The 12,286-nt window shown below is 36.0% G+C and overlaps 1 protein-coding gene across 1 annotated transcript in view; it reads right to left on the reverse strand.

Moving 5' to 3' along the window:
- Nucleotides 1-223: 223 nt before the first annotated feature.
- Nucleotides 224-12,286, reverse strand: part of CNGB3 (cyclic nucleotide gated channel subunit beta 3) — a 139,926-nt gene continuing 127,863 nt past the window's right edge. Inside the window, exons 15-17 of the mRNA XM_012541699.2 lie at nt 3,654-3,800; nt 2,939-3,113; nt 224-515 (exon numbers count right to left, since the gene is read on the reverse strand). Coding sequence (XP_012397153.1) covers nt 240-515; nt 2,939-3,113; nt 3,654-3,800 — 598 coding nt within the window. The 3' untranslated portion in view covers nt 224-239. The remainder of the gene's footprint in view (nt 516-2,938; nt 3,114-3,653; nt 3,801-12,286) is intronic.

The raw sequence follows: 12,286 nt of genomic DNA on the forward strand, positions 1-12,286 counted from the left end.
GTAAAATTATCGAGGTAATAACCAATATAAATCTGAATGATTATTAATATTCTTCTAGATATTCTTATATAAAATAGAATTTTCAAATTAAATTCAAGAGACAGTAAGCCAATGATTTGCCTGTGAAAGATCTCAGAAGTAGAAGAAACAAAACCTTTCTTCTTTCATTCATTTAAGCTACGCTCCTGGATATTCTGCCCTTAGGAAAATGCCTAGACTTTTATGAAATCAAGAATTTATTACTGTGCCTTCTCTTTGATTTCAACTGTAAGAATTTCTTCTTCTGCATTAGAGGAAGGGGTCATGGTGATGATAAGTGATTCTTTAGTGTTTCCCCTGGGTAGGACTGCATTTGGCATAGGTTGGGACACTCCTTCTGTAATAGGTGTGGATTTACATTTGAGCTTGTCCTCTGTTTTTCCTGCTTCATCTGGTTTACTTTTGGCCCCATCCACTTGTTTTTCTGCTACTTCATTTCCTTGGTACTCTACTCCTTCAATTTTCTTATCTTTTTCCTGGGGAAAAAAAAGTGTTGACACAGAATTAGCCCTAAAATCACAGCCAAGGATTCTCAATTTCATTTGGCTAGTGGTTACCTTAACGCTCAAGGTTATTGCTTAGAAAATGAATCTCTGAATTCTTCTCAGGGGAAGAGAATCTCTGCATGTAGTCTCTACAAGTCTAATGTAATTTCAATATAGAACTTCTGAGTTAGGTTGAAGGGTAGATTTGGCCTATGCATTTCTACTTTTGCCAAATGATTTTCCACCTAACTTTGCACATGATTGTTTAGAGAGCAGAAGCATCAGATTTCAAAATACTTAGGAGTATCTTTTTTTTCTATGGATACAAGTTGCTAAGAAAGAATGAAATAAAAATGATTATCTTTCTTTGAGGAAGATTTCTTTTATTTGTCACAGATAGGCTTGGACAGAGGCCATTTGGTGTTCTAGATCTAGTACAAGTATTTTAACATAAGGGTGATGAACTTAATTTGAATTTTTTTTTTGGATAACTGATAATTTTAACATAATTGATTTTATTTTGTAATCCTATTGCAGCAGCTAAAAGGTAATGTTGCAGTAGAGCCAGGAAGACTATAGCCCACATGCAACCTCAAAAACTTACTAGATGTGTAACCCTGGGCCATTCACTTAGCTCCTGTCTGACTCAGTTTCCTTATCTGTAAAATGATGATAATAACAATAACACCCAGCTCTCAGGAGTTTCTTTGCAAGCATCAAATGAGATAATATTCACAAAACAGTTTGCAGACCTTAAAGCACTATATGTAAATTTTAATCTTTGTTTTATTGTGTTTGTTAAAAAGCACTTTTCTGGATTTCAGCTATTTTTTGTCTCTAACTAGTCTGGGCCTAATGTTAGTATTTATAAAATGAGTTGATTGGATTCACTGGGTTGCTAAGATTCTTTTTTGTCCTAAATCTATAATCCTTTAAATTTCATCATATTTGTGGACCCTCATTTAGTAATAATATGGATTAGATATAAGTGTTTATGAAAGGCAGAAAGTGAAAAAAGGACAAATCTGTGATTTCATTGGTTCAGAAAATAGGTGAATAAAAAACAAACAAATGCTTATTATGTTTGCCACGGGCTGTGCTATATACTTTGATATTCACATATCCAGTATTTGGTTAGCATAACCCATGGTGATATAATTTCTGTTTGATCAGAATCCCTGAGGGTCTTCCTCTCCTAGATTTATTTTATTTTTTGGACAAGAAAAAGAAGCCATTCTCTCTTCCTTCCTTCCTTCCTTCCTTCCTTCCTTCCTTCCTTCCTTCCTTCCTTCCTTCCTTCCTTCCTTCCTTCCTTCCTTCCTTCCTTCCTCCATATCCAATTCACTGTCTCTAGCTCTCTCCATATGTATGTATAACCTGGCCCAGGTCTTACCTTTCCAGTCTTTATATAACTTCCTTTTTTTTTTGAGTATTTAATCTTGAGTACTAGATCCAGTAGTACTAGCCTTCTTGCTGCTTTTCCCACAAGATACTCCTTTTTCCAACCCTATAAATGTCCCCTGTGCCTAGAATTCTGTCTCATTGTTTCTATCTACTAGTTTTCATCAAGTGCCAGCTAACATCCTGCCTTCTATAAGAAACCTCTTTCAATCCCATTTAATTCTCATGCCTTCCCTTGTCTGATTATCTCCAATTTGTTTTGAGTATATTTTTGGTCTCCCTTATTGGATTGTGGACTCCTTGAGAGCATGAATTTTTTGTGGAATAGGGAGTGAGAGGATGGAAGTTCATCTCTAGATCACATAGTTACTTGGTAGTAGGAGTTTAATAAGTGCTTGTTGACATCATTTCTCTCAGCCTCAGTTTCCTCATCTGTAAAACGGGAATAATGCTAATACCCTTCTTATAAGGTTATTGTGGTCATCAAAATATATAATTATAAATTATGCACTTTTCAAACTCCAAAATGCTATATAAATGAAATTTCCCTCTTCCTCTCCTCCCCAGAATTTAATTTTTTTATCATTCTGTTGTGCCACAGTTCCCTTTTTTAATGTCCTGACCCAGTTTCTCTAATTGTCCTACTCAGTTACTCTGCCTCAGGTTATAACCATTCCCTCTCAGTGTTTGATGGGATAAAGGTCTTATATTTTAGACATTATTAGAACATCAGGAGACTCTCCAGTTCCTCCCTCCATTATGCCATCCTAGGTGCCTGCCTCCATTAAGTCATCCTCATCCTAGGTACCTTCCCCATTTTGTCACCTTTCTTGTTACCCTGTAAAAGAATCTTTCACAGCTGGATTCTTGGAGAAGATAGTCTCATTCAGCCCTGGGATCAAACCATGAATCCATTTGGTCCCAGTAAATCTCTCCCTTTTAAAAAAATTATTAAATTGTTCTCTAATCTCTATCCTGCCTCAGTTTCTCCGGCATTACAATTCATGCATTACCTGAGCTGCGATTTCTTTCTTCAGTCTGAGTAGTCTTGCAAGACTTGTTTTACCTGAGCCACCCAATAAAGCTTTAAGCATTTTGGGTGTCTCTTGTTTGGATTGGACAAGAAGGGCAAAACCTTTCACTGGAGGTGGGGCCTCTGTGGGCTTAGCCTTCTGCTTTAGAAGTAATCTGCAAACAGACAAAAAGAGATATCCTTAAGGAGCTCTGGGAAAGTTTGGATAAAATCCTGATCATTACTTCTCTATAGAATATTATCTATTTGTACAAACTAAATTATGTAAAAAATTTAAGAGAAAGCACTAAGTAAGCCAAGATCCTGTGTTCTATGTTCACTCTTCCTCCTTTTGTAGTGCTTACACCTCCCCCTCTCCCCACCATTTACCTTATCTTAAAAAAAAAAAAGGAAAAATAATAGGATGTCATCTAGCTATTATCCTTACCAGTTCAGGGTCTTATCTTATTATTTAAATCTAAAAATCATATCTTCCTACCAAAGAACACTAATTCTGTGAGCATAAATGGTTTACATATGTCAATTGGACATAAGTTATCTGTTGCCATCAGGCATCCAGTTCTTCCCTTATGAAAGTTCTCAATAAATATCCAAGGTATTCCTGTCTGATGTTCTCTCCCCTCTTTTCATGTGTATATTTCTCAGTTTTTTCACAAATTAAAATCCTCTCTCTATGGATTTTCTTAAGGACGTACTTGGCTTTCTTCAGGAGCAGCTTTTCAGAGTCTGGATAGTGCACTAAGATTTCACTGAGTGCCTTTTTGTTAAGGATAAAGATATTGGCAAATCCATGGGCCACCACATTAGCTGTCCTGCGGTTTCCTCCACCTTTTGCCAGAAGGCTGTAAGATAGAAAATGGTCATTTTTACCTTTTGTGATATCTCTCTTTTCTTCCTTTGAGAGTCTTTCTTCAGAAATCCCTGTAGTGTCTAAAATTTAGAAATGGTACCACTTTAAGAGGTGCTTCCTCACCATCAAGTGATCAGGTATGCTTCCTGACAAGGTCAGGGATGGTATGGGGACAGAACTTATTTCAACCTGAAGTCTATGTGAGGTCTTTATGGCTGTAACACATTCATATATATATATATATATGATCTCATCTGCTCCTCAAATGTTACCCTGTGAGGTAATAATATTAATTGTGACTCACATTTCTGTAGCTTTAAAACTCAAAGGTTTTCCTTACAATGATACTTGCCAAGTAGAGAGGGGAAGTGTCAAATCTCCATTTTCCAGTTAAGCAAAAAGACCTGAAAGATAGCATTTCCTTCATTTGTGAATGGAGGAGAGAAATATTATTCTGAGGAGAGCTTAAAAGGCTTCCCCAGACTGCCAAAGGGCTCAATGACATAAAAAATTAAGAACGTTTACTCTAACTAAAAGTGGTCTCTTTAGTCTTTTCAATTCTACTGTACCATGTGTGACATCATGACTCTAGAATGAATTGGATTTAAGTAAGGCAAAGTTACAGAAAGTCTGCAGTCTCACTTTCTCCTCCTGACTCATTGAAGTCTAGCGGCAGGACAAAAGTCAGGATGACAGATGATGGCCCAGGATGCAGTGGATGAACTGGGTTTCTTCTGTCTGACCAAATTTTAAGTGTTCCACAGTGCTTGAGCTGACTTCATGGCTATTGGAACAAATTGTTCTCATCCACCCATTCCTCAGATGCAAGTCTTCACCTGTTTGGGATAGACATGCCTCTAACTCAGGGACAATTTTGAAGCTTCAACCTGAGCTAACCCATGTGCAGAGAAGGTTTACTATAGCGTGGCTGCTGCCTAAGCTACAGCTTTTTGGAGCCATATGTGAGAGTTGGGAAAAGGTGGATACCAGTGATAGAGGAGCAGCTCTGAAAAAGGGTTGGCAAGCCTTCACACCAGAGATGCTAGTCTTCCTTGAACACTTCATGCATTCTTACCACATGGTAAGAGCTATATAAACATTAACTATTATTATTATTGTTATTACCTTAAGTCAAGAAGAATTTATCTTTTTCTTCAGTGTGAAGTTCTTTGTATATAGCAGATGCTCAACAAATATTTGGTCAAATCTGAGTGAATGTAACTAAAGGATCCAACATACCAATGAATCAGGAAAAAAGGTGAATTTCCAGAATATGACAACCAAAAATAATATACTATAAATTCCCTCAAAGCATTTAGAGAATACACTGTGTCAGGAAAAGCAGGAAGATTTTATCTTTAGAGTCAATTAGTAAGAAATGGGGAGTGAAGGAAAATGTCAATCAAAAATACAATAGCTAAGGGATAAAAAGAATTAAGAAAAGTCCTCAGAAATAGTGATGTAAAGATTCTTATGACACTATCCTGGAATGACAATTTGGATAAAACCAGAAACAGACAGCTTCTTCATTCTATGACAGTACTATGCCGAGGAATATTGATCAAGCACATACTCTGTTATTGCTGTCATTCAAAGACATGAGAAAGAATATTGCATAGAGAACAGAATGTTGATCTTAAGGCCAGGAAGATCTGAGTTCAAATCCTGTCTCAGACACCTTCTATCTGTAGGACTTTGGACAAATCATCCAGTCTCTATATATTTCAGTTTAGTTTTATCATCTTAAAATGAGATATTTGAGTCCATTGATCTTTAAGGTCCTTTCTAGCTCCAAATCTGTATTCCTGTAATTTAGGGCAAATAAAGTAATCCATAATCCCACTTTTTAATAGTGGACTTTATTGCTTTAAATACTCCCATCCCCACAAATCTCACTTTTTCCCCTTTCTATCTAAGAATAACATCTATCCATTTCCTCCAGAATCCACCCTTTGGTGAAATCTAGGGCTAGTTTAAGATTTGTTTCCAAAATGAAATATCTCTATTAGCATTTGGAAAAAGTCTCTTGAATCTATAGTGGTTGAATCCATTAATACCTTTTTTTAATTGTTGTTTTTAATACCTCTCTATCTGTTGTTTTATATCTATATAAACCTATAGGGCACAGTGACTTGTAAATAAGCATTTAATAAATGCCTGTTGATTGATTTCCCCTTGTTAGTCTTTGCTATTCTTTCTGTTAAATATCTCTCAACCCAGAAAATAGAGTAAAATTTCTAAGTCTCAGTTTTCCATATTCTTTAGGGAAAAGAAAAAAAAAAGACACAGTTCTGAGATTTTGTCCAAAGCAATACCCTTGCTTTGCTTTTGTAGAAGTGAAATAAGTGATAGAATTTAAACATCAATGGCTAACTGGACCCCACCACAGGATTATCCAGTTGAAAAGCTAGTCAGTCACTGAGCATTTGACTGTTGAAGATGGATAAAGGCAGGTCTGAAAGCTGCCCAGTTTTGATCTCTGAGTGAGATTTGAGTGTTTATGCATGGCTGCCAGACTGTGAGAGCAGAACAGAAATAGAATATTTAAATGTCAGGTTATTTTGAGATTTCTCAAGCTTTAATTAAACTTGCCTATAGGTCACAGGTTGAGAGATCTTGATGAGCTTTTGAAGCGGAGTAATAGACTGTCTGCCAGATGGATTTTACCCAAACTTTCTCAGCAATGTTTAAAATAGCTTCTTTTCTTTCTTGTCCGTAGAGTATTTTTCCAGCTCTCTGGCAAAGGAAGGCTTTGCTCATCTAATCACACAGTTGAGCTTCAGTATGGCACCATAGAGAGAAAACTAGTTTAGGAGTCAGGAAGATGTGGGACAAATTTTGGTTAGTGGTGCTGGGCAAGTCTTTTAACCTCTTAGGAACTAAGAGTAAGATGCAGGAAGATGCTTATTGATATCGGAAGAAGTTCATCACATTGACCAAATCAAAACTACGGGCAGAAAAATGAACTGGTAATGTAAGGATAAAGCCCAAATCTACTACTCATTTTCTGGGCAACCTTGAATAGTTCAAGATATTTTATGGGCTTTCATAATCAATAAAGAAGTATTTATGGGATTTATTAGCTGACTATTCTCATCAGAAAGTTTTCTACCAGCTAGTGATTTTTTTTTTTTTTTTTTGGTATAGCACCTCCTAGAATCTTGTATTTAAAAATCTCTTACTGATTCACTGAACAGGGGAAGAAAGAATGTCCACACAGAGAACTTAGTGTTTTGAATGCTCACTAAGAATCAGAAAAAGATTGTTAAATACCCACTATGACCCAGGTATATGCCAGGTGATGGTAGTACAAAGGCAAAAATGGAACTGGTCTTTGCTGTCATGGAACTTAAATTCTATTAAAGGCATTTGTACATACAGAATCAATACAAATAGACATAAGAAATAGAAAATAAAAGCCAAACATTAGAGAGGGCACTAAAAGTTTGATGACTCAGAAAAGGCTTCACAGAAAATATGCTGTTTGAGCCGATTCTGGAAAGAATTGAGAGATTCTGTGAGACTGAACTAAGGAGAAAATATATTTCAGGCATGGAAAAAGATTTGCGCTAAGTCTCAGAGCCCTCAGAAATGGAGGACTACATATGAGGAACATAGAGAAGCCTAGCTTGGCTAAATCATAAAGGGCAGGAAGAGGAACATTAATATTAGCCATTTTAACAGAAATATGGAAAATCGATTCTTCTCTTAAGGAGCTGACTCTAGTTGGGAAAGGAGACCAGTAGCAATGACAGATAACAATGAGAGGCAAAAAAGACAATGGTGTCAAATTGTACAGTACGGATTAGAAGTTCTGGAGAAAATCAGAGAGGAGAAAAATGAAAGAAGAATGAAGTACTCACAAAATAGTTATTGAAAAAAGTAGTCAGCCATAAAGAGTTCAGGGGAGAACATTTTAAGTGAGGGAACTAATAAAAATAAAGGCACCGATGTGGAAATGAGAATGACATTCACAAACATTGAGGAAACTGGCTGGTTGAGAACAGAGGAATATATACAGAACAGAGGGAAATAAATTTGTAGTAGTGGAGTCATATAATAGGGAAATAGTAATGGGAACAACTAGATTGTATAGTGGTTAGAGTCAGAAAGACCTAAGTTCAGATATGGCTTCAGACACTTATTAGGCAAGTCACATAAACCTGTTCACCTCAGTTTCCTTATTTGCAGAATGGGGGTAATAATAGCACTTATCTTCCAAAATTACTATGAAGATCAAAGAAGATAGTAGTAAAGCCCTTTACATAGTATCTTTTACACAATACAGGCTATATAATATTAGTTATCATTATTAACTATTATTTATGAACAGCCTTAAAATTTAGGTGTAGTTCAAATCTGATGCAGTAGGAAATAGGGAGCCATTGAAAGTGCTTGAGCAAGAGCATTGAGATAAAATTAATATTTTCATCCCCTTTTCAACAAGAATTGAGATTATATATTTCTCCTTTTCATAGCTATTTAATGAAGTAATAGGGATTTATCGGCTAATGAATCTCTGTCTTTCTTTACCTCCAATAATCTATATCACTTTTATGATTATGTACATTCTCAAACAATCATATTGTACTCTTTCTGTCTAACACTGAATCCAAACTGCCATCCTTTATGTCGGGTATTGGCAAAAAAAAAAAAAATGAGACAAGACAGACATTTTTGTACTGGTGGAGAACAAGGAAAGAAAATAGGAAGCAAGTATTTTATTAAGCCTACTATGTGCCAGGTAGTGTTATATATTTTAGAAATATTATGTCATGTGATCCTCAAACAAATCCTGTGAGAGAAGTACTATTATAATCCCCATTTTACAGTTGAGGAAACTGAGGGAGAGATTAAATGATTTGTCCATACTCACATAGTAAGTCTCTGGGACTGGTTTTGAACTCATGTTTTCCTGAGTTCAGGCCCAGTGTTATGGACCACCTATTTGTCTCTAAAAAAGACTTTTTTTATTTTGGCACCTTCTGTTGCTAACTAGATTCCTGTTAGAAGTCATGAGTATTACCGGTATTGTAAGGTTATTGGATAGGATAGAAGAAGTGGGGAGTAGATAAAATTAAATTTTGCTTGGGTTTACATTTTAATTCTTAAGATATAATAAGGTAAATCACACCAGGGAGTAGAGGTGGGGAGTAATAGGGATTTATTGACTAATGAAAATTGGTCATAGAGATTGATGGATTTAAAGCTGGAAGAGGCTTTGAAGGCTATCTACTACAACTCCTTAATTTTACAGATAAAACTGAGGCCCAGGGATATGAAGTGATTTCTTCTTGGCCCACAGGTAGTCGGCATCAAGTGGGATTTAACTCGACAGCTTTTGTCTCCAAGGTATGGACTGTTTCCACTAGATCATATTGTTTCCTTCTAGAGCTGATGTTTATACCATTTAACTTAGGATTTGTATATGAAGCCTAGGCTCTGGGAGGCAGAAGTTATATAGGGAAAAGAGATAGGTTGTTTGTGTGTGTGTGTGTGTATGTGTGTGTGTGTGTGTGTGTGTGTGTGTAAGAAGTTACCTTTATAAGAGAGTGACAAAATTTTAAGTGCCTACTATGTATTAGGTATCTGAGCTATAAAAAGAAATGTGAAACAATCCTTTGTCTCAGGGAGGTTATGTAACAATAAAATAATTACTTTTTAAAAAATAGGACTTTAAGTAAAATTGTGCAAAGCACAATATTATCTCATGTGGTGGATGATGATTTTGGGAGGAAAGTATTTACTGCTTGGAAGAATTGGGAAAAACTGAATGAATGAGCTAAATCTTGAAGGACGCAAAGATTCTAAGAAGTAGAAGTGAAGAAGGGGTGTGTGTGTGTGTGTGTGTGTGTGTTCCATTGTGTGAGAGCTAGTCAGTGACAAGACTGAGAAAGTGTCATGTATAAGGAACAGTGAGAAGGTGAATTTGGACTGATTGTAGATTGGGAGGAGGAAGATATAGCAAAGCTGAAAAGGTGAAATTGTGAAGGACATTAAATTAAATTAGAATTATATTAAATGAGAGGGATTTGTATATGATCCTAGAAATAGTAAGGAGACACTGGAGTTTGCCAAAAAGGGATGATGTGGTCATGCTTGGCTCTTAGGAAAATCACTTTGGGAGTTCTGTGTAGGATGCCTTGGAAAGGGAAGGTAGGAAAACCAATTGGAAGGTAGCTGCAATAGTCCAGGTGAGAAGAAGTGAAGACCTATACTAGGTTGGAGATTGTGCAGCTGGACGGAAAGGGACTGATATGAGAGATGCTGTGGTTATAAAATGATAAGCTTTGGCAACTATTTGGCTTTGTGGGTAAGGAGCAGAGCATAATGGAATAACTGAGATGAGCAACCTGAGTGACAATTGTACTAAATGAAGAAATGTGTAATGAGAGAGCTTACCTCAGAAGTGCCAGAGCATTTTGGAACCTTTTCTAGTGTTGGAAGGATATTGAATTTGGAGACAAATGATCTGAGTTTGAATTGATGGAGTGTACAGAGCACTGGGCCTGAATTCAGAAAAGTTCATCTTCCTGAGTTTGAATCTAGTCTTAGAAACTTACAAGTTATGTAGACTGGGCAAGTCACTTAATTCTGTTTGCCTCAGGTTGCTCACCTGTATAATGAGCCAGAGAAGGAAATGGCAAACCACCCCAATATCTTTGCCAAAAAGTCCCAACTGGGGATACAAAGAGTCAGACACAACTGAAAAATAATTAAACTACAACAACAGCACTTACTAGCTACATGACCTTTCTGAATCTCAGTTTCCATATCTGTAAAATGAGAGATTGGAATTAGCTGACTATGGAGATCTCTTGCAGTTTTAAATACATGATTCTTTATTAGAGTGGCTATGCATTTTATCTCCCTTCCTTAACTCTGCTTCTGTAAGAAAGGGAAGGAAGAAAACAAACATTTATGTAGAAACACGTGTGAGGAATCATGTCAAACACTTTACAAATATTATCTTATTAAATCCTCACAATAACCATTATTATTATCCCCATCTTACAGCTTGAGAAACTGAGGCAGACAAAAATTAAGTGATGTGTTCAGGGGTCACATAGCTGGTAAGTATCCGAGTATCAAATTTGAACTCAGGTGTTCTTGACTCCAGACGTAGCCCTGTGCATTGTGATGCCTTACTTGTCATATTTACAAAATATCTTCCTTGTAACAGTCTTATAAAAAAAATTGGTGCTAGTATTGTCTTCGTTTTTACAGATGAAGCTGGAGCATGGAGAAGTTAACTGATTTATTCATGGCCACATAGCTGGTATAAAGGCAACATATGATATAAGGTTGTCTACAATTTAGTTTTCTTTCTATTACATATACTTTCAGGACACATGGGGGAAAACAGGCAAATAATTGGAGGAAAAGATATTTGTGGACAATGGAAATTTGGGAGACTTATTAAATTAGAGATAATTCTATGCTGACAGCATTCACTGTCACTTGAGATATTTTTTATGGGAGAAACAAAGTCTAGTGCTCTCTATTTAGAGGTCATCACATCAAACATTGAGATAGATGAAAACTTTAAGCATTTTTAGCATTAAACACACATTTCCAACTGGGGTCACAGTTTGTAGAGAGAAAGGTCACGTCCTTGCTTTCTAGGCCTCTTTAGGGAAAAATTTGCATCTAGGTCAAAGTTACTGAAAAAAATCTGTTGCTAGGGATTTTTTAACAACTTCTTAATAATAAATCTGAATATAACTCTTTGTTTCTCTCTCTGTCTCTCTTCCCCCATGATAATAAGATAATAAATCTGAATAAAACTGTTTCTATGCCTGTATGTGCACTATGAAAATTTCAGAAGACATTTTAGATACTTCCTTACTCTGGTGTCTTTTTCCCTATAGACACTTTGATATTCACAGACCTGAGGGTAGCAAATAAATGTGGAAGTTCAAAAAGTTTTCTTTTTTTTAAAAAGAAAAACATTTTGAGGAGAATTTGCATCCATAGATTCTTTGTCCATAGATTCCATAGATTCTCTTCTAGAGAATTCAGAATCTGCAGGGAACAAAACCCAGACCTTTTTTTCATAAAGTTTTGATTCTAAAATTGACTGTAGGTCAATTTCAAAAAGGTAGGGGTCCAACTAAAAATTGGGAGAGCAGTAAAGCCAGGAAAGGAAACAGACTAAAAGTTTTCTTTTAAAAGTTGCTCATGACTTGTTGGCTCTCTGGAGAAAGGTCAGCTTCATTTCATCCCATATTTGTTTATTTTTTGCCTTTTATCTTTTAGGAGGCAGCATTATAATTTCTTGAAGGATGATGTGCAGGGTCTTTTTTTGATTATGACTTGTAGGTAAACTAATAATTTTAAAATTCTCTCTCCTGGATCTATTTTCCATGCCAGTTGTTTTTTTCAATAAGGTATTTCACATTTTTTCCTATTTTTTCATTTTTTGGTTTTGCTTTGTTATCTTGATTTCTCATAACGTCATTAGCTTTCATTTGCTCA

The sequence above is a fragment of the Sarcophilus harrisii genome, chromosome 1 (assembly GCF_902635505.1).
Source record: "Sarcophilus harrisii chromosome 1, mSarHar1.11, whole genome shotgun sequence".
NCBI lineage: Eukaryota > Metazoa > Chordata > Mammalia > Dasyuromorphia > Dasyuridae > Sarcophilus > Sarcophilus harrisii.